General features: G+C 37.8%; 1 protein-coding gene across 1 annotated transcript; it reads left to right on the forward strand.

The window, feature by feature from the left end:
* Nucleotides 1–195: 195 nt before the first annotated feature.
* On the forward strand, nt 196–27,663 carry poglut2 (protein O-glucosyltransferase 2). Its single transcript, XM_062068469.1, has 10 exons — nt 196–591; nt 4,950–5,155; nt 7,428–7,633; nt 9,314–9,391; nt 9,454–9,626; nt 14,295–14,532; nt 21,518–21,727; nt 23,599–23,688; nt 23,778–23,882; nt 27,504–27,663. The coding sequence occupies exons 1-10, from the start codon at nt 410–412 to the stop codon at nt 27,519–27,521; spliced, it is 1,506 nt and encodes a 501-aa protein (XP_061924453.1). The 5' UTR covers nt 196–409; the 3' UTR covers nt 27,522–27,663.
* Nucleotides 27,664–27,825: the final 162 nt, after the last annotated feature.

The raw sequence follows: 27,825 nt of genomic DNA on the forward strand, positions 1-27,825 counted from the left end.
TTGACAGAATTAATGGAAAATGAAAAAACAAACAAACAAACAAAAATATCCAAGTGGCACCCGTATGCTTTCATTCTTTAGTGTGCGGGTTTGAACGCCCTTGACCTAAAGGAACCGTTAAAAAGACTCGACTCGTTCGCGAACGTCACATCTCTACTACAAACAAAACGCCGCTTAGAATTTCATTGTCTACTTCCGTATTGAAGCAGAGTATGGACCAATCAGAAAGCGCCGTTCCCAAGGCCCCGCCTCCCTCTTGCCCGACTTACAGCTGAGGAATGATAGAATTCTAGAAAGCAGAGGAGCTAACATTGCTAAGCTAATTTAGCCCCAAACAATGGCGACATAGTGGACACATTTAGCTGTTTTATCCTCATGGAAGCAACGTCAACACACCTCGCTCGACGTAATGTTGCCTCGACCGCATTTGTTGCTGCTTTTGGGTCTTTTTCTGTGGAGACCGGAACTAACGGGAGCCAACTTGGCCCCCAGCGCCGCCGACAGTCTGGTATGGGGCCCCGGACTGGAGCCTAACATTGTCCTGCCAGCCCGGTTCTTCTTCATCCAGGCAGTGGACAGCTCCGGGAAAAAGTAAGTATTGTTTATCTATTGTTCTGAAAGAGGGCGGATCCATACACATAGCAATGGTGTCTATATCGAGGGTAGGTAGCCGTATCGAATCGATACCAGATCGATATTTTCCCCCCACTTCTTCAGTTTGCCTATTTCCTTAAATATGTGATTTGTGTAGTGTTGTTGTAATTTTCGCTATTAAATACTATTTTTTTTATACTTACAAACTCATGTAACAAGTCATAGGCGTCAAAATGCTAAAGCGGATGTGTCCAAACTTTTTCCAGTGAGGGCCACATAAATACAAATTGAAGAATGCGGGGGCCACTTTGATACATTTTGTAAATTAAATATACCAATACACACGAATACAATATAGTCAGTCAATATATGCTAAACTATCTGAATATAAAACATCAATATTTTTAATTTTGTGTTACCGGCAAAAAAAAAAGCATATTTTACGTAATTTGACCATAAATGAAGCATTTTCAAGCATAAAAAAGGCTAAATGAACCAAAAATATTAATCAGACACTAGTATTGGCCACGAGAAGAGACCAAAACAAACGACTGCGTTTTTTTATTTTTTGGGGCGAAGATATTGTGTAATTGCCATATCAAAAACAAAGTTTTCTTTGACAACAAGGTCATAAAATAAAATAAAGAAATATAAAAACAAAATTTAAAAAAAAAAAAAAAAACTTATAATTGACAAATACGTTTTAAGTTGAGCTAGAGACTTAAGCATTTAAAGTAAAAAATAAATAAAAAGGATGACCTTTTTTAATACTTTTAATTGCATCCCCAATTATGGACTTTTTATTTATTTTTCAGTGTTTTGCTCCAAAAATACAAATCAGTGTTGTTATGGATTATTGACCTATTTTAAGCTCTAATTACTTCACATCAAATATTCCACTTTGAAAATGTCTTTGCCAAAGATATTGCATGTTTGGTGTTTTTGCCATAAAAATGTGAAAAAAAGTTTTTTTAAAATATTTGTCGACAGATAAGCCTGAAGTGTATCTAGAAATTTAAAAGTTGAATATTATATATATGTGTGTGTGTATATATATGAATGTATGTATGTATGTATATATGTAAATATATATATATATATATATATATATATATATATATATATATATATATATATATATATATATATATATATATATATATATATATATATATATATATATACACACTACCGTTCAAAAGTTTGGGGTCACCCAAACAATTTTGTGGAATAGCCTTCATTTCTAAGAACAAGAATAGACTGTCAAGTTTCAGACAAAAGTTCTCTTTTTCTGGCCATTTTGAGCGTTTAATGGACCCCACAAATGTGACGCTCCAGAAACTCAATCTGCTCAAAGGAAGGTCAGTTTTGTAGCTTCTGTAACGAGCTAAACTGTTTTCAGATGTGTGAACATGATTGCACAAGGGTTTTCTAATCATCAATTAGCCTTCTGAGCCAATGAGCAAACACATTGTACCATTAGAACACTGAAGTGATAGTTGCTGGAAATGGGCCTCTATACACCTATGTAGATATTGCACCAAAAACCAGACATTTGCAGCTAGAATAGTCATTTACCACATTAGCAATGTATAGAGTGTATTTCTTTAAAGTTAAGACTAGTTTAAAGTTATCTTTATTGAAAAGTACAGTGCTTTTCCTTCAAAAATAAGGACATTTCAATGTGACCCCAAACTTTTGAACGGTAGTATATATATATATATATATATATATATATATATATATATATATATATATATATATATATATATATATATATATATATATATATATATATATATATATATATGTATGTATGTATGTATGTATGTATGTATGTATGTGTATGTATGTATGTGTATGTATGTATGTATATATATGTGTATATGTATGTATGTATATATATATATATGTGTGTATATATGTATGTATATATATATGTATGTATGTATATATGTATGTATATATGTATATGTGTGTATATATGTATATGTGTATATACAGGTATATATAAATGTATATATACAGTGGGGCAAAAAAGTATTTAGTCAGCCACCCATTGACAATCAATGACTAAATACTTTTTTGCCCCACTGTATATACATATATATATATATATATATATATATATATATATATATATATATATATATATATATATATATATATATATATATATATATATATATATATATATACATATATATATATATATATATATATATATATATATATGTATATATATGTATATATGTATATATGTGTGTGTATGTATGTATATGTATATATATATATGTATGTATGTATATATATGTGTATATATATGTATGTATGTATATATGTATATATATGTATATATATATATATATATATATATATATATATATATATATATATATATATATATATATATATAGGGATGATACTCGAAACCGGTTTTCCCGGTTGTTCGATAAGAAAAGAACCGAGTCCTCGGACTCGAATCCCTTATCGAGACCACTATAGTAAAGAAAAAGAGTTGGTTCTTTATTCGAATCCCTCGGAATGAATCCCTTCCCGACCAGAAATGCCCCGTGAGACATCACAAGAAATTACGTCATGTAGCTCAGTCATTAGGCGCAGATAGGGGAAGCAGAAAAACAATGGACGGGAAAAAGTGCTCCAAGGTGTAATAAAGTTCAAAACAAAAGGTATAATCCAATGAATAACTTTACTGAGAGATTTGAGCAGGGTACAAACACATGACCAACACTTTTACGACCAACCGGAAACATAGCAACCAGGCTAGCAACGCACCTCCTTTACGGCAGCTGTCACAACGTTCTTGAAGCAACCGCAGCACATACATATACAGTATATACAACATATATCTCCCTTTTTTAACTTTTGTTTTTCTTTCCTTGTAAACAAAACAAAATCACACTGTATATGTGTAATATAACATCACATCTTTCCCCCTATAAAGAAATAATGTTAACTCAATAAAATGTATTTCTTTTTTTAGCTTTAACTTTTCATTTTTTATAGGGATGTCCGATAATATCGGCCTGCCGATATTATCGGCCGATAAATGCGTTAAAATGTAAAATCGGAAATTATCGGTATCGGTTTTTTTATTATGTGTATCGGTTTTTTTTATTTTTTTTATTTTTTTATTTTTATTTTTTATTAAATCAACATAAAAAACACAAGATACACTTACAATTAGTGCACCAACCCAAAAAACCTCCCTCCCCCCATTTCTTTCTGTTATCAATATTCTGGTTCCTACATTATATATCAATATATATCAATACAGTCTGCAAGGGATACAGTCCGTAAGCACACATGATTGTGCGTGCTGCTGCTCCACTAATAGTACTAACCTTTAACAGTTAATTTTACTCATTTTCATTCATTACTAGTTTCTATGTAACTGTTTTTATATTGTTTTACTTTCTTTTTTATTCAAGAAAATGTTTTTAATTTAGTTATCTTATTTTATTATTATTTTTAAAAAGTACCTTATCTTCACCATACATGGTTGTCCAAATTAGGCATAATAATGTGTTAATTCCACGACTGCATACATCGGTTGATATCGGTATCGGTTGATATCGGTATCGGTAATTAAAGAGTTGGACAATATCGGATATCGGCAAAAAGCCATTATCGGACATCCCTAATTTTTTAGCATTGTAACCACATTTGAAAACAACTTTTCTCTTCATAGAATTGTCTTTCAATAAAAGAAATAAATTGCAAAAATGTCAAAGCATCATAACAAACAGTTATGTCAAATAGCAGCAGAAGTGCACTTTTTGGAGAGCTGTATTATTTTCAGTTTTGTGCCCAAGGGACTGATTTTATTTAACACTATATTATTATTTATACACCTATAGTGAGCACAGAGACAGGTTGTTTTTGTGTTACTGTATATATTTGTTTCTCTGAAAAATCCCACTTAATATACTTTGGGTAACAACAGTCAATATTTATTTTTTTAATTTAATTTTTTTAGGGGGGTAACAGTCAATATTTATTTATTTATTAGATTTTATGTTTTTCTTATATAATAAAAGTGAGTTAAACCAAATATTGTGTGTTTTTTTACATATACAACAACCTATCTGGACTCCATAAGAGAATCAATAAGGAATCGGTTCGATAAGAGGATTCGATAATAGGCTCGAACTCGATAATTTCTTATCAAACATCATCCCTATATATATATATATATATATATATATACTGTATATACAGTACTGTGATCTGTGTTCTACAAGTACAAATGAAGATCCTTTTCAAATTGATTGTGCTATTATACCCTTTGGAGAAGCAACATGGCCGCGACTCTCCCTTTTATCTCTCCGCAGTCTAACGACATCACCCGGGGAGAAAACATTTCAGGTGAAGATTGTGTCCCCGTCGGAACAGTTCCCCAGGATTTGGATTCAGGTTCTGGATCGTCGGGATGGGTCTTTCCTGGTTCGCTATAGAATGTATGCCAGCTACACGGACGTTCACATCCATGTTCTGCTCCAGGACAAAGATGTGGCCAAGTCTCCATTTATCCTCACAGGTAGTAGTGCCTACAATTGTGTTGTGACGTCAGAAGTACGGTGGAATCTTTAAGGTTCAAGACAGTCTGTTCCAGAAAAGAAGAATCCCATTTTATACCCCTCTATAAAACGCTGCCATCCAAGTGTAAAAAGAAGTTCAACCTGAAAACTATACATTTTGTATACGTGGCAGACACTAGGCCAGGGGCTGATATAGGCCTGGGCGATACGGCCTAAAGATACAGTCTCAGATTGTTTCACTAATTTGCTTTCCGATTGTTTTCCACTACTTTTTAAAGAAACCAATGAATACAAATGACGGAGATAATTCAAAACAAGTTTTGCTTTTATTTCATCAAAAAATAGTTGGAAATGACATTGCATCAATCAGTCAATCAATCAATGTTTATTTACATAGCCCTAAATCACAAGTGTCTCCAAGGGCTGCACAAGCCACAACCACATCCTCGGTTCAGATCCCACATCAGAGCAAGGAAAAACTCAACCCAGTGGGGTGACAATGAGAAACCTTGGAGAGGACCGCACATGTGGGTGACCCCCCCCCCCCCCCCTCCCTCCCTCTAGGGCGACCGCTGCAATGGACGTTGAGTGGATCTAGCATAATATTGTGAAAGTCCAGTCCATAGTGGATCTAACATAATAGTGTGAGAGTCCAGTCCATAGTGGATCTAACATAATAGTGAGAGTCCAGTCCATAGTGGATCTAGCATAATAGTGTGAGAGTCCAGTCCATAGTGGATCTAGCATAATATTGTGAAAGTCCAGTCCATAGTGGATCTAACATAATAGTGTGAGAGTCCAGTCCATAGTGGATCTAACATAATAGTGTGAGAGTCCAGTCCATAGTGGATCTAACATAATAGTGTGAGAGTCCAGTCCATAGTGGATCTAACATAATAGTGTGAGAGTCCAGTCCATAGTGGATCTGACATAATAGTGAGAGTCCAGTCCATAGTGGATCTAGCATAATATTGTGAAAGTCCAGTCCATAGTGGATCTAACATAATAGTGTGAGAGTCCAGTCCATAGTGGATCTAACATAATAGTGTGAGAGTCCAGTCCATAGTGGATCTAACATAATAGTGAGAGTCTACTCCATAGTGGATCTAACATAATAGTGTGAGAGTCCAGTCCATAGTGGATCTAACATAATAGTGAGAGTCCAGTCCATAGTGGATCTAACATAATAGTGTGAGAGTCCAGTCCATTGTGGATCTAATATAATAGTGAAAGTCCAGTCCATAGTGGATCTAACATAATAGTGTGAGAGTCCAGTCCATAGTGGATCTAACATAATAGTGAGAGTCTACTCCATAGTGGATCTAACATAATAGTGAGAGTCCAGTCCATAGTGGATCTAACATGATAGTGAGAGTCCAGTCCATAGTGGATCTAACATAATAGTGAGAGTCTACTCCATAGTGGATCTAACATAATAGTGAGAGTCCAGTCCATAGTGGATCTAACATAATAGTGAGAGTCCAGTCCATAGTGGATCTAACATAATAGTGAGAGTCTACTCCATAGTGGATCCAACATAATAGTGAGAGTCCAGTCCATAGTGGATCTAACATGATAGTGAGAGTCCAGTCCATAGTGGATCTAACATGATAGTGAGAGTCCAGTCCATAGTGGATCTAACATAATAGTGAAAGTCCAGTCCATAGTGGATCTAACATAATAGTGAGAGTCTACTCCATAGTGGATCTAACATAACTTTCTCGCCATCTGTCAAAGTTGACAAATTTGTCGGTTTATGTCCACAACCTTCTACTATCCAGGTGAGAGGCGTGATTTTTAATCTACAATCAACTTTCACCAACTCAGAAGAAGTGATGCAGCAGCTCAATAAGTCAATATAGCAACTCTGTGATTTTTTGTTTAATTATTTTTTTATTTAATTTATATATATATATATATATATATATGTATATATATATATATATATATATATATATATATATATATATATATATATATATATATATATATATATATATTTATTTATTTTTTATTTTTTTGTTTAATTAATTATTATTTTCTTCAACTCTTGCATTACTGTCTCTACAGTTATCATTACAGTTTTCCTTACAGCGGGACTGTTAGCCTGCTTTCGTGACATCACGAAAAACACGAAAAAAAACCTTAGAATTCTATCAGTACTGCAGAAGTACTCGTACACATCCACATCACTTCAGGGAATGCTTTTGATAATAAGCATTCTCACAGGTTTTCCTCATTATTTTTTGTGACGGCACTTGTCCTCCCCAGGCCCAGTCTACCACGAGGGCTGTGACTGTCCGCAGCCCGACGGCTTAGTCTGGCAGAACCACATGCACTGCCCTCAGTCCTACGTCCAGATAGACCAGGACCTGTCCCATTTTACCGATGTCGACCCAGATCGCAACGCTCAGGAGATCCCGCAGCGCTTTGGGCAGCGACAAAGCCTCTGCCACTACACCATCAAAGACAACAAGGTACACAACAAACACTCAAGTGTATGTTTGTTAAGACTCTACTTTAACTAACACTTTCTTCTTGACTTCCATCTCAGGGTGGCAGTATTTTACCATTTTTAATTATACTTCCTGTAAGGACACAGGCTCGGTGTCCTTTACAAATGTAGCAATAAAAAATATATATTCCATTCTATACTTTATTCTTAAAACTGTTGAAAAGAAGACATTGTAAAAGTAAGGCAATTGCAGTAACTATAGCATTGTTCGTAGAATTATGGTACTTCCTGTGACTTGTCTTTGTAACTTCCGCTTTCCTTTGCTTTTGGCCCGCTTTTCAGGGACTTTAAAGAATGATTGGGTATTTCTACTATGACAACACCACGTATTAGTCGTGTCACTCAATGTGTGTAAAAAAACTGCTGTCAAAAGTATTTTGGCTTCTCTTAAATCGTGATATTAAATCGACACAACTTAGTAGACAAACTAAGCATATACTGGAACCTCATTCCGCAAACTTAGTTAGTTTATTAACAGGGTTTGTAAATCAAAAAGTTTGTATAGAGAAAGCACATTTCATGTCCATATGAATAATTGGTTGCAGCTACAGATGTCCGATAATATCGGACTGCCGATATTATCGGCCGATAAATGCTTTAAAATGTAATATCGGAAATTATCGGTATCGGTTTTAAAAAGTAAAATGTATGACTTTTTAAAACGCCGCTGTACGGAGTGGTACACGGGCGTAGGGAGAAGTACAGAGCGCCAATAAACCTTAAAGGCATTGCCTCTGTTTGCCGGCCCAATCACATAACACCTACAGCCATACAGGTCACACTGAGAGTGGCCGTATAAACAACTTTAACACTGTTACAAATATGCGCCACACTGTGAACCCACACCAAACAAGAATGACAAACACATTTCGGGAGAACATCCGCACCATAACACAACATAAACACAACAGAACAAATACCCAGAAGCCCTTGCAGCACTAACTCTTCCGGGACGCTACAATATACACCCCCCCCCCCCCACCCCACACACACACACACTCTAACCCCGCCCACCTCAACCTCCTCATGCTCTCTCAGGGAGAGCATGTCGCAAATTCCAAGCTGCTGTTTTGAGGTATGTTAAAAGAAATAATGAACTTTGTGACTTCAACAATAACTACAAATACAATAGGGTCCTCTCTCCCAAAGGGACATTCGGTCCCTAAATATGGCAGTGCCATGTTGTTTTTTTTCCATAACTTGAGTTGATTTATTTTGGAAAACCTTGTTACATTGTTTAATGCATCCAGCGGGGCATCGCAACAAAATTAGGCATAATAATGTGTTAATTCCACGACTGTATATATCGTATCGGTTGATATCAGAATCGGTAATTAAGAGTTGGACAATATCGGAATTTCGGATATCGGCAAAAAAGCCATTATCAGACATCTCTAGTTCTTGGGCAAGATATATACATATAGTTTACTTCACAAAAAATATATATTTACACTATAACAGGTAGTATTGTGAATATGATACGTTTATGTTTCGGAATGAACCCAAAACGGTTGCTAAATCTTTAAAGTTCATGCTGAGGTTGTGTCGTCCACATAATTATATCACAATTAAACATTCTTCAGATGACCTCATTCAAAAGCTCCTAAGCTTTTCTTATAGTTTCTAACATTTTTTTCCCCAGGTCTATGTTAAAACACACGGTGAGCATGTGGGTTTCAGGATCTTTATGGACGCCATCCTCCTGTCACTCACCAGAAAGGTAAGTTCCAACCGAGCACGGCTCTCATTCGAAGGACTCACCGTCCGTGTTGTTGCGTTCAGGTGAAGTTACCCGACGTGGAGTTTTTTGTCAACCTGGGTGACTGGCCACTCGAGAAGAGGAAGCCCACGCAGAAGCTGCATCCCATCTTCTCCTGGTGTGGCTCGAACCTCACCAGAGATATTGTCATGCCCACTTATGACCTGACCGAGTCTGTCCTTGAGACCATGGGAAGGTAAGACTCGTACAAAACAACCAACCTCTACAGCAGACCTGGGCATTCTGCGGCCCGCGGGCCACATCCGGCCCTTTGTGCGTCCCTGTCCGGCCCGCGTGAGGCCAATCATAAATTACAAAATACATTTAAAAAAGTATCTATGTCGAGTGTGCAATACAGCGGTGCTGCTTTTGTTTTGAAAAGCGTTATTTGTATTACTTCCGTGTGGACGTATGCACGTGCGTGATTGTGAGTGAATGTGAACAGCTGCAATCACAAATTACAAAATAAAGTTGAAAAAACATCTATGTCGTGCGCGCAACACAACTGTGCTGCTTTTATTTTGAAAAGTGTTATTTATGAGCGTATGTCCGTGTGTAACCTGTGAGTGAAGGTGCACAGCAACAACTGATGCCTGGTCTACACCCGAGACTCTAAAAAGAGAAAAGTTGATGACGAATGTCGTGTTTTCAACAAGACATGGACTGCCAAGCAACGTTCCCTCTAAGGTGCGCGCCTGCGCAATTGCGCACTGCTCAAGCGCCCTCTGCGCACAGCAAATATATGCCGCGCACCAAATCAAATCCCATCTGAATTCTAAACAAAATAGACACATTTATTCTGTGTAATTTTGCAATGCAACTCTGAGTGACAGTGACAACAAGCGGCCCTAGCGGTGTTCGTCAACACCGTTCAATTGAACACCGTTCATTTATTGTAACGTCTATCGAGATGCTTCGAGGCCAGGAATTATATCGGTCACTTTATTAAGCAAAACTGTTTATATTGGGCCATAACCACACCAAAAACATGAGTAAAACACTTCTATCTCGAAAAACTAGTCATTTTCTGCCGTACAAACCAGGCCAAAACCAACTTGTCATCTGTCACCAACACGCATACCACTAAACCACTGATGCGTTTATGGCCACACAAAAAGTCGGACAACTCAAACACCACACAAAGTTACACTATGACTCCTCAGTCATACGTGTGCTTATTCTACTGTCATTTATTATTAATGTTAATTTATTGATATTAATCATGGAATGCTGTTACTAGGCAAAGTTACAGGAATGCACACTTCATCCTATGCTTACATTTCATTGTGCAACATGAGGATGTTTAAGGGGAACTAAATGTGATCTCTGAAAGGGGTACAAATGATTTCCAAAGCAGTGCTTTTGGTATAAAGTTAAGTTAGGTTAAATGAAAGTATTATTATTATTATTATTATTATTTATCTTATGGTATATATCAAAAATAATATTGAGCAATATTTAATTGAAATATTGTCGATGTGGCCCTCAAGCAGTGCACGGGTTGCTCATGCGGCCCCCGGTAAAAATTAATTGCCCACCCCTGCTCTACAGTGTTGATGCTAAATTAAAGGAGCGGGTTTCACGTTCCGAGATTCAACAACGTGACAGAGATGGAAGGAAATGGAGATGACAGAAAAAAATATATCTTCCAAAAATCCAAACTTTGTGTCAATATTTTTGACAAATACGAGACGTGGGATATGTCCGTGTTTTGAAACATTCACTTCCGCTTTTTTTAATGAAATATTGTAGCGTGTAAAGATGGAAGTCGAAGGAGGATTGTCAAAAGATGGAGCTAACTTTGTTTTCTTATCAGTAATCGATCAGTATCTGTGCATCCGTGGCATCTCAGTGCAACACACAACACCGGAAACGTGTCCCGTGAAAACCCGTCCCACCGGAACTCAAACAATAACAAAATGTTCCGTGGGTGAATTATGTAAACTCACTACAAATATAACGAAAATAGGATGTAAACAAAATGTGGTAAACGCTCGCCTCAGCCGCATGTATTCGACGTTCCTCCTGCCTAAAACATACTTGCCAACCTTGAGACCTCCGAATTCGGGAGATGGGGGCGGGGGGTGTTTAGGGATAGCGGGGGGTGTATATATTTTCAAGTATTTCTTATATACATCTGTATATATTAGCGGTGTAACGGTACACAAAAATGTCGGTTCGGTACGTACCTCGGTATAGAGGTCACGGTTCGGTTCATTTTCGGTACAGTAAGAAAACAACAAAATATAAATGTTTTGGTTATTTATTTACCAAATTTGCAAAATCTTCCACCAAAAATATTTTTCCTAGTGGAATATTTGATGTGAAGTAATCAGAACCTTGGATAGGTCAATAATTCATGATAACATTGATTTTGATTCAATATTATGTTTTGAGCAATGACAGTTTGAAAGGGAAAAAAACAGCTTTGTTTTATTAGTCAACATTGCAACTTTTTCTAAATTACATTTAACCTTTAAGCTTTTTTTTTTCACTTTTGTTATGTTTTTGTTTATTTTAATAGTATTTTTAGAATGTGCCGTGGGCCTTTAAAAACATTAGCTGTGGGCCGCAAATGGCCTCCGGGACACACTTTTGACACCCCTGCTATAGATAATAAAAAATTAAATCTGATAAATCTATGGATAAAAAGCAGAGCCTGGCGACGCATGCGCGTTTATCATAACTCTCTCGCTCTCTCTGTCTCTGCCCCTCCCTCACCAATGCTGCTGCGCGCACAATTTGTTTTGTTTTTAACCCCTTCTTAACCCTGAACGTACATTGAAAATACACTCAAAATTAGAGGCATTTAAGAAACCGGACAGCTCCGCCAAAGAGGACATGTCCGGTGAAAAGAGGACGTATGGTCAGTCTATCCTAGCCCGTTAGCTGCTAACATGCCGTGTGTTGTGCCTCGGTGTGCATTGTTTACACAATGTGCGTTACGCTACTTAATATGTCCGTGTGGAAACTCGTTCGGTACACCTCCGAACCAAACCAACACCCCCGTACCGAAACGGTTCAATACAAATACACCATGCTTGCCAACCCTCCCGTTTTTAGCGGGAGAATCCCGGTATTCAGCGCCTCTCCCGACAACCTCCCGGCAGAGATTTTCTCCCGACAAACTCCCGGTATTCAGCCGGAGCTGGAGGCCACGCCCCCTCCAGCTCAATGCGGACCTGAGACTGAGTGGGGACAGCCTGTTCTCACGTCCGCTTTCCCACAAAATAAACAGCTTGCCTGCCCAAAGACGTCATAACATCTAGGGCAGGGGTCGGCAACCCAAAATGTTGAAAGAGCCATATTGGACCAAAAATACAAAAACAAATCTGTCTGGAGCCGCAACAAATTAGAAGCCATATTACATACAGATAGTGTGTCATGAGATATAAATTGAATTAAGAGGACTTAAAGGAAGCTAAATGAGCTCAAATATAGCTACAAATGAGGCATAATGATGCAATATGTACATATAGCTAGCCTAAATAGCATGTTAGCATCGATTAGCTTGCAGTCATGCAATGATCAAATATGTCTGATTAGCACTCCACACAAGTCAATAACATCAACAATACTCACCTTTGTGCATTCATGCACAACGTTAAAGGTTTGGTGGACAAAATGAGACAGAAAAAGTAGTGGCATAAAACACGTCCTAGAAAGTCGGAGAAAGTTATACATGTAAACAAACTAAGGTGAGTTCAAGGACCGCCAAAATTAGTAGGACAAAACGGCGCTCGCCAAATACTCGAATCAGTGAAGCATGTTTAATACAAACAGTGTGATTTATAACAATTAGTGTCATGTTTGTCCTCCTACAGTAACCATACTAAAACAAAAAATTTTTTTTTTTCCCATCATCTTTTTCCATTTTTCATACATTTTTGAAAAAGCTCCAGAGAGCCACTAGGGCGGCGCTAAAGAGCCGCATGCGGCTCTAGAGCCGCGGGTTGCCGACCCCTGATCTAGGGCTTTTATAGAGTGCACAACTGCGCACACAACAAGGAGACGAAGCAGAAGAACGAGGAAATTACAGACATGGCGGCCGAAATGATATACTCATCATGAACGGAGAAGTTAAACAGGACAATACTGCCATCTAATGGATAGCCACTGGAACACTGAAATTCAAGTATTTGTTTTTTTTTTCTATGTATATAAAATAAATTAAAAAAAAATATATATATATATAGCTAGAATTCACTGAAAGTCAAGTATTTCATATATATATATATATATATATATATATATATATATATATATATATATATATATATATATATATATATATATATATATATATATATATATATATATATATATATATGTGTGGGAAAAAATCACAAGACTATTTCATGTCTACAGGCCTGTTTCATGAGGGTCATCAGGAGAACAGGCCTGTAGAGATGAAATAGTCTTGTGATTTTTTTCCCACACATACATATTACGCTCTACCACGGTATCGAGCACTATTTTTTATTTTATTTTTTTGGATAATCTAATTAAGACATATATATATATGAAATATATATGAAATACTCGAGTTGGTGAATTCTAGCTATAAATAACCACGCCCCCAACCACACCCCCGCCCCCAAACACCCTCCCCCCCCCACCCCCGACCAAGGGGTCTCAAGGTTGGCAAGTATGAAATACACGTACCGTTACACCCCTATTACTGACGGAAGTATTACATTTCAAACGCAGCCATGGATTTCAGCACTTAGCATAAAATGACAATGTGTAAATATTGTAATTCCTTTCAGGACAAAAATAACACATTTGTATAAATATAATGTATAAATAGTGGTCTTTGCACATCAAACTTGAAACTAATTGATGTCGTCCACCCAATATGCAGAGTAAGCCTGGACATGATGTCCGTGCAGGCAAACACTGGGCCACCGTGGGCTGAGAAGAACGCCACGGCCTTCTGGAGGGGGCGGGACAGTCGCCAGGAGCGTCTGGAACTGGTCAAGCTGTCAAGGGCCCACCCCAACACGATAGATGCAGCGTTCACCAACTTTTTCTTCTTCAAACACGACGAGAGCTTGTACGGGCCGCTGGTCAAGCACGTCTCTTTCTTCGACTTCTTCAAGGTGAGCGTGCCTCTGTGCGGCTGGTGTCCGTCCATGTTGGGCTTTTAACATTATTCAGCTGTAGTCCAGTTCAAATGTTATTCTTTCATTTAAAAACAACATCATAAAGCCCTGACTGAAGCTACAGCTGTAACAGCAGCTGTTAGGCCTGTCTTTAAATCGTCCAATATTCGGTGATTCAATTACGGTAGATTTGACTACAAACCTCGCAGTCCAATTGAGTTCTGGGAGGATGGATCAAAGGCGTTTATCATTAGTAAACTAGTCTTAAATTGAATTAAATTCTTAAAGGGGAACCGTACTGTTTTTGGAATTGTCTATCATTCACAATCCTTATGTAAGACGAGCACTTTTTTTTTTCTTTTTGTATGCATTCTGACTCGTAAATAAAGTTTAGCAAAAGTCAGCTAACAACGGGGCTAATTGGAGTTGCTCTATTCTGCCTATGAAGCGCTCTAAAAACATCCATCATCGTTTTACAAGCATGCTGCAAGTATATACAGTACAGGCCTAAAGTTTGGACACACCTTCTCATTCAATGCGTTTTCTTTATTTTCATGACTATAGCAACCCTTTGCTCACTTTCGCACACTCTTGGCATTCTCTCGATGAGCTTCAAGAGGTAGTCACCTGGAATGGTTTTCACTTCACAGGTGTGCTTGACGCTCATCGAGAGAATGCCAAGAGTGTGCAAAGCAGTAATCAGAGCAAAGGGTGGCTGTTTTGAAGAAACTGGAATATAAAACATGTTTTCAGTTATTTCACCTTTTTTGGTTAGGTACATAACTCCACATGTGTTCATTCATAGTTTTGGTGCCTTCAGTGACAATCTACAATGTAAATAGTCATGAAAAATAAAGAAACCCCATTGAATGAGAAGGGGTGTCTAAACGTTTGGCCTGTTTTGTATGTAATGGAGTAACATTCATAACATGTGATATTTACTACCTATTTTAAGCATACAGCGGCGTAATATTTTCACAGACTCATCACAACGTTCACTTTTCCCTTCAACAACAACAACAACACTACTAATCATTGCAGACTTCATGAGAGACAACAAAGACTACTTTGGGACTAATGATGAGCCAGAAACTTATATTTTTGAGCCTGAACATAAGGAGGAAGAACTACATGTTTTAGAAGCTGTGTACTAAAAAGATGCAGCTTTAGTGAAACACTAAGCATCAATCAATCAATGTAGCAGTATTGCTAAGTGCTTAACAAGATGTACAAACTTATCAACATAATGACACCATCACTTACTGAACAATGTCTGCTCTCACTGGGATAAAGACTGATGGGCTGTTCATATCTTCCCGTTTAGATGGAGAATTACCAAATATTACCGAATAGATTTCACAAAATCGATTTTGGAGACGGGCGTTTAAAAGAAGCAGGCGGTTATTTGCACAAGGCTTTTATTTATTTTTGCACCAGCCTGCACCAGGCCATTATTTGGTCACAATGGTTACTGTCCAGTATTTTTTTTTCGTACAGAAAACTTTAAATGTAAAAGCTATTGAAACATACAAACAAAAAAACAAGAGATCAACATGAGGTAAGCTATCAAAAGACAAGAGATCAACAAGTCCTCAACATGGCAGTAGTGCAACAATTGTCAAATAGAATACCAATACTACAAATAAATAAACTTTTTAAATAAAGCAGCCTACCGGGAAAAATAAAATTATGGTACCAAGTACTGAAGTATGAAACCCACCATCAAAACAGAACAATAATACTGTCACTTAAATAAAATAAAGGCTATAGTACTCCATTTTTAATAAAGCAGCATACAGGAAAAATAAAATGATGGTACCAAGTACTCTATAAAACCATCAAAACAATAATACTGCAGCAAACGCAACCCCAGTAGCATTTTAATCTAAATTATGCAAATAACAGCCCATGGGCGGCTATTTGGACATAGGCGGTTAACAGGAAGAGGCGGTTAATTCACAAAATGGGGTCCGACCCCGGGCGGCTATTAGGACATGGGCGGTTATTTGCCCAAGGGCGTTTATTTGGTAATATACGGTAATCATAATCCTCACACGGGTTAAAAAAAACACACACAAACGAGCGCCTTTTCATGTCTTTCTCGCCTTCTCCGGCAAGATTGTGGATTGTGAATGATAGGCATAAAAAAAAAGAAATGCAGTTCCCCTTTAAATAAAATACTTTTTATCCTTTCACAAATATGTTAAAGAATCACCTTCAAAATAACATGTGATGTTATACTGACACCTAGTGACCAGTCAGTATACACAACTATCATCACACCTTTTTTTCTCTCTTTAAAAAAAACAACGCCATAGATTTAACAGATATGGGCAAAATCTAATGAGCCAGATTCTACTTTGAAAATTCTTAGGCAAAGATATCCTGAGGAGCTATTGTACAGTATATTCAGTAGGGGTGCCGAAAAAAATAAATGTACAACTGAATCGAGATTCTTTTTTTAGTACAATTTTCTAAATCGATTCAAAATGTTCAAGAATCGATCTTTAAAAATACGTTTTTAGGCCATCTCCGCCTTTACTCACTGCATTTATACATCAGCAGCCAAGATGAACCCGTTTTAATTAGGGTTTATTTCATACCAAAGACTATAAAAATGGGACCAATTACCTCCCTGCTTGGCACTCAGCATCAAGGGTTGGAATTGGGGGTTAAATCACCAAACATGATTCCCGGGCGTGGCCGTCGCTGCTGCCCACTGCTCCCCTCACCTCCCAGGGGGTGATCAAGGGTGATGGGTCAAATGCAGAGAATAATTTCGCCATTCCTAGTGTGTGCATGACACTCATTGGTACTTTAATTTTAACTTTAAATGTATTATCATTTATATAACAAATAAGGTATTGCGAGAATCAAGAATTGTGTTGAATCAAGAATCGATTCCAAATCCAGTCGTCACCACAAGAATCGGAATCAAATTAAATTGTTGTAATATTCACATCCCTAATTTTGAGCTTTCAACTTGAATAAGCCTCAGACTATGAAGTATTTAGAGTTACCGTATTTTCCGGACTATAAAGCAGTACCCACTAAATTTAAGGAAACAAATACAAGCCACAGATATATATGTTATGAAATGGGTTATTTACGCAGACAGATTTTGTAAATGTTTATTTACATATCTTAATTTTTTCCAAACGGTTTCTATAACACGGCAGTAAAGCGGCTGATCAAACAAAACGGAAGTCATCGTCATGCGGAAGCGAGCTCTCCAATTAGCTTAACAGACTCAATAACTACTGTTTTACAAAACTAAAACGGGTACCAAAAAATCCCATTGTAAATTAATAATACTAACACAGACACTTGTAAAAGTGTTAACATATTAGCTAATGCTAACAAGGCTAGCTTCATTACATTAGGATAACACGTACAATTATGCATGAAAACACTCCTCCAGACATCACACATGGGACTGTTTAGTCGGTAAGAATAGTTGTAGTTATATTGTAAAACTTAAAAATGTTGCTTGGAGTGATGAATGAAAAATCTGTACGAGTAGAAACGCTATAGACGGGCTAAAAGACGGAACGGCACTTCTACTTCCGGTTCAATCTAAACAGAAGGGCGCTGCAGCACCTGCAGTGAGCAAACTCGTCCAAAAGGTGTCACCATAGCACAAATAACACACTTCTTAAAGGCCTACTGAAATGAATTTTTTTAATTTAAACGGGGATAGCAGATCTATTCTATGTGTCATACTTGATCATTTCGCGATATTGCCATATTTTTGCTGAAAGGATTTAGTATAGAACAACGACGATAAAGATTGCAACTTTTGGTATCTGATAAAAAAAAGGCTTGCACCTACCGGAAGTAGCGTGACGTAGTCAGTTGAACATATACGCAAAGTTCCCTATTGTTTACAATGATGGCCGCATGAAGTGAGAGAGATTCGGACCGAGAAAGCGACAATTTCCCCATTAATTTGAGCGAGGATGAAAGATTTGTGGATGAGTAAAGTGCAAGTGAAGGACTAGTGGGGAGTTGAAGCTATTCAGATAGGGAAGATGCTGTGAGAGCCGGGGGTGACCTGATATTCAGCTGGGAATGACTACAACAGTAAATAAACACAAGACATATATATACTCTATTAGCCACAACACAACCAGGCTTATATTTAATATGCCACAAATTAATCCTGCATAAAAACACCTGCGTGTTTGTTATGCTAGCTCCTAGCTCCTATGCTAGCTCCTAGCTCCATAGAACACGCCAATACAATTCAAACACCTGATCAACACACACAATCACTCAGCCCAAAAGACCGTTTACCTAACCCAAGGTTCATAAAGCTTATATATTTTTAAAAAGTTACGTACGTGACGCGCACATACGGTCAAGTTATCGAATGTTTAGCAGCCAAGGCTGCATACTCACGGTACCTGATATTCAGCTGGGAATGACTACAACAGTAAATAAACACAAGACATATATATACTCTATTAGCCACAACACAACCAGGCTTATATTTAATATGCCACAAATTAATCCTGCATAATAACACCTGCGTGTTTGTTATGCTAGCTCCTAGCTCCTCTGCTAGCTCCTAGCTCCATAGAACACGCCAATACAATTCAAACACCTGATCAACACACACAATCACTCAGCCCAAAAGACCGTTCACCTAACCCAAGGTTCATAAAGCTTATATATTTTTAAAAAGTTACGTACGTGACGCGCACGTACGGTACGGTACGTGTTATGCTAGCTCCTAGCTCCTCTGCTAGCTCCTAGCTCCATAGAACACGCCAATACAATTCAAACACATGATCAACACACACAATCACTCAGCCCAAAAGACCGTTCACCTAACCCAAGGTTCATAAAGCTTATATATTTTAAAAAAGTTACGTACATACGCAAAAAAAAGCCAAAGCTGCATACTCACAGTAGCACGTCTGCGTCTTTGTCATCCAAATCAAAGTAATCCTGGTAAGAGTCTGTGTTGTCCCAGTTCTCTACAGGCGTCTGTGTATCCAAATCAAAAGTCCTCCTGGTTAGAGTCTCTGTTATCCGAGTTCTTCCATCTTGACTGCATCTTTCGGGAATGTAAACAAAGAAGCGCCGGCTGTGTACTGTTGTGGCTGACTACGTTCGAAAAATACGTCCATTTCGCACCGACAACTTTCTTCTTTGCTTGCTCGGCTTCCTTCTCTATAATGCAATGAACATGATTGCAACAGATTCACGAACACAGATGTCCAGAATACTGTGGAATTATGAAATGAAAACAGAGCTTTTTCGTATCGGCTTCAATGTGGAAGGCATACCCGTGTTCGCCGGGCTACGTCACACGCATACGTCATCCTCAGAGGCGTTTCGAACCGGAAGTTTAGCGGCAAATTTAAAATGTCACTTTATAAGTTAACCCGGCCGTATTGGCATGTGTTGCAATGTTAAGATTTCATCATTGATATATAAACTATCAGACTGCGTGGTCGGTAGTAGTGGCTTTCAGTAGGCCTTTAAAGGCCTACTGAAATAATTTTTTTTTATTTAAACGGGAATAGCAGATCCATTCTATGTGTCATACTTGATCATTTCGCGATATTGCCATATTTTTGCTGAAAGGATTTAGTAGAGAAAATCGACGATAAAGTTCGCAACTTTTGCTCGCTGATAAAAAAAAGCCTTGCCTGTACCGGAAGTAGCGTGACGTCACAGGAGCTAGTATTCCTCACAATTCCCCGTTATTTACAATGGAGCGAGAGAGATTCGGACCGAGAAAGTGATGATTACCCCATTAATTTGAGCGAGGATGAAAGATTCGTAGATGAGGAACGTTACAGTGAAGGACTTGAGAGGCAGTGATGGACGTATCTTTTTTCGCTCTGACCGTAACTTAGGTACAAGCTGGCTCATTGGATTCCACACTCTCTCCTTTTTCTATTGTGGATCACGGATTTGTATTTTAAACCACCTCGGATACTATATCCTCTTGAAAATGAGAGTCGAGAACGCAAAATGGACATTCAGTGCCTTTTACATCGGCGAAATGCTTTAGCTACGAGCTAATGTGATAGCATCTTGCTTTAACTGCATATAGAAACAAAAGAAATAAACCCCTGACTCGAAGTATAGATAGAAAATCAACAATACTATTAAACCGTGGACATGTAAATACACGGTTAATGCTTTCCAGGCTGGCGAAAGTTAACAATGCTGTGCTAAGGACGCCATTGAAGCTAACTTAGCAACCGGATTGCACAGAGCTATGCTAAAAACATTAGCTCTCCACCTACGCCAGCCAGCCCTCATTTGCTCATCAACACCCGTGCTCACCTGCGTTCCAGCGATCGGCAGAAGGACGAAGGACTTCACCCGATGCGTTTGGCGGCCCGGAGACGTAGGAAGTCAAGGTGAAGTCGGCGGCTAGCGCGGCTAGCGCGGCTAGCGCTCCAACAAAGTCCTCCTGGTTGTGTTGCTGTAGTCCGCTGCTAATACACCGATCCCACCTACAACTGTCTTCTTTGCAGCCTTCATTGTTCATTAAAAAAATTGCAAAAGATGTCCAGAATACTGTGGAATTATGAAATGAAAACAGAGCTTTTTGTATAGGATTCTACGGGGTACCATAACTTCCGTTACTCGGACTTCGTCACGCGCATACGTCATCATACCGCGATGTTTCAGCCGGATATTTCCCGGGAATTTTAAAATGTCACTTTATAAGTTAACCCGGCCGTATTGGCATGTGTTGCAATGTTAATATTTCATCATTGATATATAAACTATCAGACTGCGTGGTCGCTAGTAGTGGCTTTCAGTAGGCCTTTAAGTGTCTTTACTTGTTTCGTTTTTTTTTTTTCTTTTTGCATAATGGCCGTCAGCGAAGAAAAATCCTTAAAAATAGCCGTAGGGTTCAAAGCGTAGGGAAAAAAGTTGCAGAATTTACGGTATGCATTGTAGATTGGTAAATTGCTTGAGTGAAGCGCGTGTGTTTCTCTTCTGCCCACAGTACAAGTACCAAATAAACATCGATGGCACGGTGGCGGCGTACCGCCTGCCTTACCTTTTGGCCGGAGACAGCGTGGTATTGAAGCAGGATTCTGGCTACTACGAGCATTTCTACAACCAGCTCGCACCGTGGGAACACTACATACCAGTCAGGGCCGACCTCCAAGATCTACTGGAAAAGATCCAGTGGGCTAAAGAACACGACCACGAGGTGAAGTGATGTAATGTTGCTCCTCGGTTGATTATTACCTGGTACCGTATTTTCCGGACCATAGGGCGCACCGGATTATAAGGCGCACTGGTCTATTTTTGATCTTTTTTCATATATAAGGCTCACCAGATTATAAGGTGCATTAAAGGAGTCATATTATTATGATTTTTTCTAAATGTAAAAGACTTCCTTGTGGTCTACATAACATGTAATGGTAGTTCTTTGGTCAAAATGTTGCATAGATGATGTTTTACACATCATCTTCAAGCCGCTTTCTGACAGTCGCTTCAGGATGCGCCGTTTTGTGGGCGGTCTTATTTACGTGGCTCACCTTCGACAGCGTCTTCTCCCCGTCGTCTTTGTTGTAGCGGTGTAGCGTGCAAGGACGGGAGTGGAAGAAGTGTCAAAAGATGGAGCTAACTGTTTTAATGACATTCAGACTTTACTTCAATCAATAACGGAGCAGCATCTCCTCATCCGTGGCTCACTAGTGCAACAACAACGCCCAAAATGTGTCCCGTGAAAAACTGTCCGACCGGAACTCTCTAATAACTAAAGTTCCTTGGGTGAATAATGTAAACTCACTACACCGGTATGTTTTAGCGCTTTCATGGCGAGTTTACTGACAGATATAAGTAAGAACTAGGGATGTCCGATAATGGCTTTTTGCCGATATCCGATATTCCGATATTGTCCAACTCTTTAATTACCGATACCGCTATCAACCGATACCGATATCAACCGATATGTACAGTCGTGGAATTAACACATTATTATGCCTAATTTGGACAACCAGGTATAGTGAAGATAAGGTACTTTTTAAAAAATGTTATAAAATAAAATAAGATAAATAAATTACAAACATTTTCTTGAATAAAAAATAAAGTAAAACAATATAAAAACAGTTGCATAGAAACTAGTAATTAATGAAAATTTGTAAAATTAACTGTTAAAGGTTAGTACTATTAGTGGACCAGCAGCACGCACAATCATGTGTGCTTACGGACTGTATCCCTTGCAGACTGTATTGATATATATTGATATATAATGTAGGAACCAGAATATTAATAACAGAAGGAAACAACCCTTTTGTGTGAATGAGTGTAAATGGGGGAGGGAGGTTTTTTGGGTTGGTGCACTAATTGTAAGTGTATCTTGTGTTTTTTATGTGGATTTAATTAAAAAAAAACAAAAAAAAAAACGATACTGATAATAAAAAAAACGATACCGGTAATTTCCGATATTACATTTTAACGCATTTATCGGCCGATAATATCGGCAGACCGATATTATCGGACATCTCTAATCAAAACACTTAAAACAAGTAAAACATTCTAACAAAATCTGCTTAGTGAGAAGAATTATCTTATCAGACAGAAAATAAGCAAATATCACCCTTATTTGAGATATTTCATCTTACTTAGATTTCAGTTTTTGCAGTGCACTGGTTTTTGATTGATTGATTGAGACTTTTATTAGTAGGTTGCACAGTGAAGTACATATTCCGTACAATTGACCACTAAATGGTAACACCCGAATAAGTTTTTCAACTTGTTTAAGTCGGGGTCCACTTAAATTGATTCATGATACAGATATATACTATCATATATACTATCATCATAATACAGTCATCACACAAGATAATCACATTGAATTATTTACATTATTTACAATCTAATCTCGACCGATTACACCATGTACCAAATAAAATATTTTCGAGGCCGGTAAGCACAACCAGAATTATTCCGTATATTAGGCGCACCGGGTTATAAGGCGCATTGTCGAGTTTTGAGAAAATGAAAAGCTTTTAAGTAAAAATCCGGTAAATGTTTTCAGTGCTGTTTTACACTGCTGTGATTTCTGCCTTCCAGGCCAAGAAGATTGCTCTTACAGGCCAACAGTTTGCACGCAAGCACCTAATGGGCGACAACATACTTTGCTACTATTTCACACTCTTCCAGGTAGGTGTACAAATGTTGCGATTTCTGCAAAAAGGAATTCAAATACGCCAATCTGTTTGTGAGTAGAATTGTGATTTCTCTCTGTATAGGAATATGCTGGACTCCAGGTCACAGGACCGAAGATTCGTGAAGGGATGGAGCTGGTGGAACAGCCCAGTGATGACCTGTTTCCGTGTTCCTGCCTTCGGACGCAGGTAAGGACCAGAGATCGACCCATGTTGTTTTTTCAAGGCCGATACAGATGATCTGTATCCAAGAGGCCGATAACCGATACTTGGAGCAGATATTAATTTGCAGTAAAAGTTAACATATTTTGGGAGAATAAATTGACAATGAGAGTATTTTTTTTATTGTGTGAATGCACCAAAACATTCACACACACATGCTTTTCTACACCAAAATTCATCTATTTATTCAACTTCTTCAACTTCTTCTTCTTCTCCAGATTTTGGCGCGCTTTACCTTCCACATTTTTCACCCGATTCAAACTGTTCCAACTTCAAACTGTTCAGCCTGTTCGGGAATCGCAGGCTTTCCCTTGACAATTTCCCAGAATTCCAGGTTTTCCGGGGACATTTTTCCCATTCAAAAATGAATTGGCCATTTTTCAAACTTCCACCATTTCCACATTTTTCAACCGATTCAAACCATTCCACCTTCAACACATTCCACCATCCTGGAAATTTAATCTACCTTTTTTACAAGTTCAAAAAAATTCCAGGATTTTCCAGGATTCCTGGTTTTCCAAAGCCCTATTCCCACCCTTTTTTCTGGCGACTACTCCTTCCACATTTTTTCAACCGTTCCACCGTCAAAACATTCCTCTAAATCAGGACAAAAAAACAAAGTGTTTTTTGAACTGGAAAAATTCCTGGTTTCCCCGAAATTTCAGGGATTCCGTAATACCATTTCTCAATTCAACATTTCTCGACCGATTCAAAAAAAGTCCAACACCAATCGTTTCAACTTATTCAGACCATTCAAGTTTTTTTTTTACCATTTTCAAAAAAATTCCTGGTTTTCCAGAAATTCCCAAATTTAGGGAAATTCCCATTGAAATCAATGGAACATTTTTCAAATTTCCACAACTCCCACATTTTTCATCTGATTCAAACATTCAAAATATTCAGCCTGTTCGGGAATCGCGGGCATTCCCTTGGAAAATTCCAAAAATTCCCAAAATTCCAGGTTTTTCGGGGACATTTTTCCCATTCAAAAATTAATTGGCCATTTTTCAAATTTCCACATATTTCAACCGATTCAAACCAGTCCACCTTCAACACAATCCACCATCCTGGAAATTTAAACTACCCTTTTTCCAAGTTCAAAAAAATTCCAGGATTTTCCAGAATTCCTGGTTTTCCAAAGCTCTATTCCTACCCTTCTTTCTGGCGACTACTCCTTCCACATTTTTTCAACACATTTCAACCGTTCCACCGTCAAAACATTCCTCTTAATCAGGACACAAAACAAAGTTGTTTTTTGAACTGGAAAAATTCCTGGTTTTCCCAAAATTCCAGGGGTTCCGTAATACCATTTCTCAATTCAACATGTTACAACTTCAGCATTTCTCGACCGATTCTAAAAATTCCAACACCAACCATTTCAACTTATTCAGAACATTCAAGTTTTTTTTTTACCATTTTCAAAAAAAATTCCCACTTTTCCAGAAAGTCCTAAATTTGGGGGAATTTCCCATTGAAATCAATGGAACATTCTTCAAATTTCCACAACTCCAACATGTTTCATCTGATTCAAACTGTTCAGCCTGTTCAGGAATCGCAGGCTTTCCCTTGACAAATTCCAAAAATTCCCAAAATTCCAGGTTTTCCAGGACATTTTTCCCATTCAAAATGAATTGGCCATTTTTCAAACTGCCACCATTTCCACATTTTTCAACCAATTCAAACCATTCCACCATCCTGGAAATTTAAACTACCTTTTTTCCAAGTTCAAAAACATTCCAGGATTTTCCAGGATTCCTGCTTTTCCAAAGCCCTATTTCCACCTTTTTTTCTGGCGGACTACTCCTTCCACATTTTTCAACACATTTCAACCGTTCCACCGTCAAAACATTCCTCTAAATCAGCACACAAAACAAAGTTGTTTGAACTGGAAAAATTCCTGGTTTTCCCGAAATTCCAGGAATTCTGTAATACCATTTCTCAATTCAACATGTTACTACTTCAACATTTCTCCAGCGATTTGGAAAAATTTCAACACCAACCGTTTCAACTTATTCAGACCATTCAAGTTTTTTTTACCATTTTCAAAAAAATTCCCGCTTTTCCAGAAATTCCCAAATTTGGGGGAAATTCCATTTGAAATAAATGATAAATGATAAATGGGTTATACTTGTATAGCGCTTTTCTACCTTCAAGGTACTCAAAGCGCTTTGACACTATTTCCACATTCACACACACATTCACACACTGATGGAGGGAGCTGCCATGCAAGGCGCTAACCAGTAGCCATCAGGAGCAAGGGTGAAGTGTCTTGCCCAAGGACACAACGGATGTGACTAGGATGGTAGAAGGTGGGGATTGAACCCCAGTAACCAGCAACCTTCCGATTGCTGGCACGGCCACTCTACCAACTTCGCCACGCCGTCCCCGAAATCAATGGAACATTCTTCAAATTTCCACAACACCCACATTTTTCATCTGATTCAAACGGTTCCAACTTCAAAATATTCAGCCTGTTCGGGAATCGCGGGCTTTCCCTTGACAAATTCCAAAAATTCCCAAAATTCCAGGTTTTCCTGGGACATTTTTCCCATTCCAAAATGTATTGGCCATTTTTCAAACTTCCACCATTTACACATTTTTAACCGATTCAAACCATTCCACCTTCAACACAATGCACCATCCTGGAAATTTAAACTACCTTTTTTCCAAGTTCAAACAAATTCCAGGATTTTCCAGAATTCCTGGTTTTCCAAAGCTCTATTCTTACCCTTTTTTCTGGCTTTCAACACATTTCAACCATTCCACCGTCAAAACATTCCTCTTAATCAGGACAAAAAACAAAGTTGTTTTTTGAACTGGAAAAATGCCTGGTTTTCCCGAAATTCCAGGAATTCCATAATACCATTTCTCAATTCAACATGTTACAACTTCAACATTTCTTGACCGATTCGAAAAATTCCGTCACCAACCGTTTCAACTTATTCAGACCATTCATGGTTTTTTTTTTACCATTTTCAAAAAAATTCCCGCTTTTCCAGAAATTCCCAAATTTTGGGGAAATTCCCATTGAAATCAATGGAACATTCTTCAAATTTCCACAACTCCAACATGTTTCATCTGATTCAAACTGTTCCAACTTCAAAATATTCAGCCTGTTTGGGAATTGTGTGTTCTACTTCAACAATTATAAAAAAAATTCCAGGATTTCAGTTAAACCTCAGCTTTGGAGCATTCACACGCAGTTCCATCTGGATTTGCCTCATCTAGTTCTTAAATGACTTTTGAAAAAAAATTAAAAAGGGCTCCAGCGAAAGGGAACTTTTTCTTGTGCTTGAGCAGTGGTTACTACTATCTGCTTCACTATTTATTTATTTTTTCAAATACTAAACACAGGTATAATAATGCGTGTATGTATTTGGTTGATGCCGATGTATGTCAAAATGCCAAATATTGGCGCTAATGATGGGTCGATCTCAAGTAACAACTGCACGATGTCATTATACTTCACTGCTGTCCAGATTTGAGTAAATAAATCAATTTAGTGTCACTAAAACACTCCGGGATGTTATCTTCCAGTGACTGCATGGCATCTGTTTACCACCAAAAATCTTTATTTTTCTTTTATAGGTGAAGGATGAACTTTGATGACTTCCAAGAAGACCACACATCTTTTTTGATGTTTGTCACATATTGTGTGATAACATGTTATTACCATAGTTTGTCTCCATTATGACTTGAATATTGAATGTTTTACAGTCTAAGTTTTAATAAAGATTTTTTTACTCTTGGTATGTAAATTGTTAGAATCATCCTAGTATTCTACTTTTGTGGGACGAACTCGCTCAAAAACATTTGTTGAACTGACGTATTCCGCACACAATTGATTGGAATATTGTGTTTGCGCCTAATAGTTGAATACCCATTCCAATCATGCTTTGATAACTGCATA

The sequence above is a fragment of the Entelurus aequoreus genome, linkage group LG13 (genome assembly GCF_033978785.1).
Source record: "Entelurus aequoreus isolate RoL-2023_Sb linkage group LG13, RoL_Eaeq_v1.1, whole genome shotgun sequence".
Lineage (NCBI taxonomy): Eukaryota > Metazoa > Chordata > Actinopteri > Syngnathiformes > Syngnathidae > Entelurus > Entelurus aequoreus.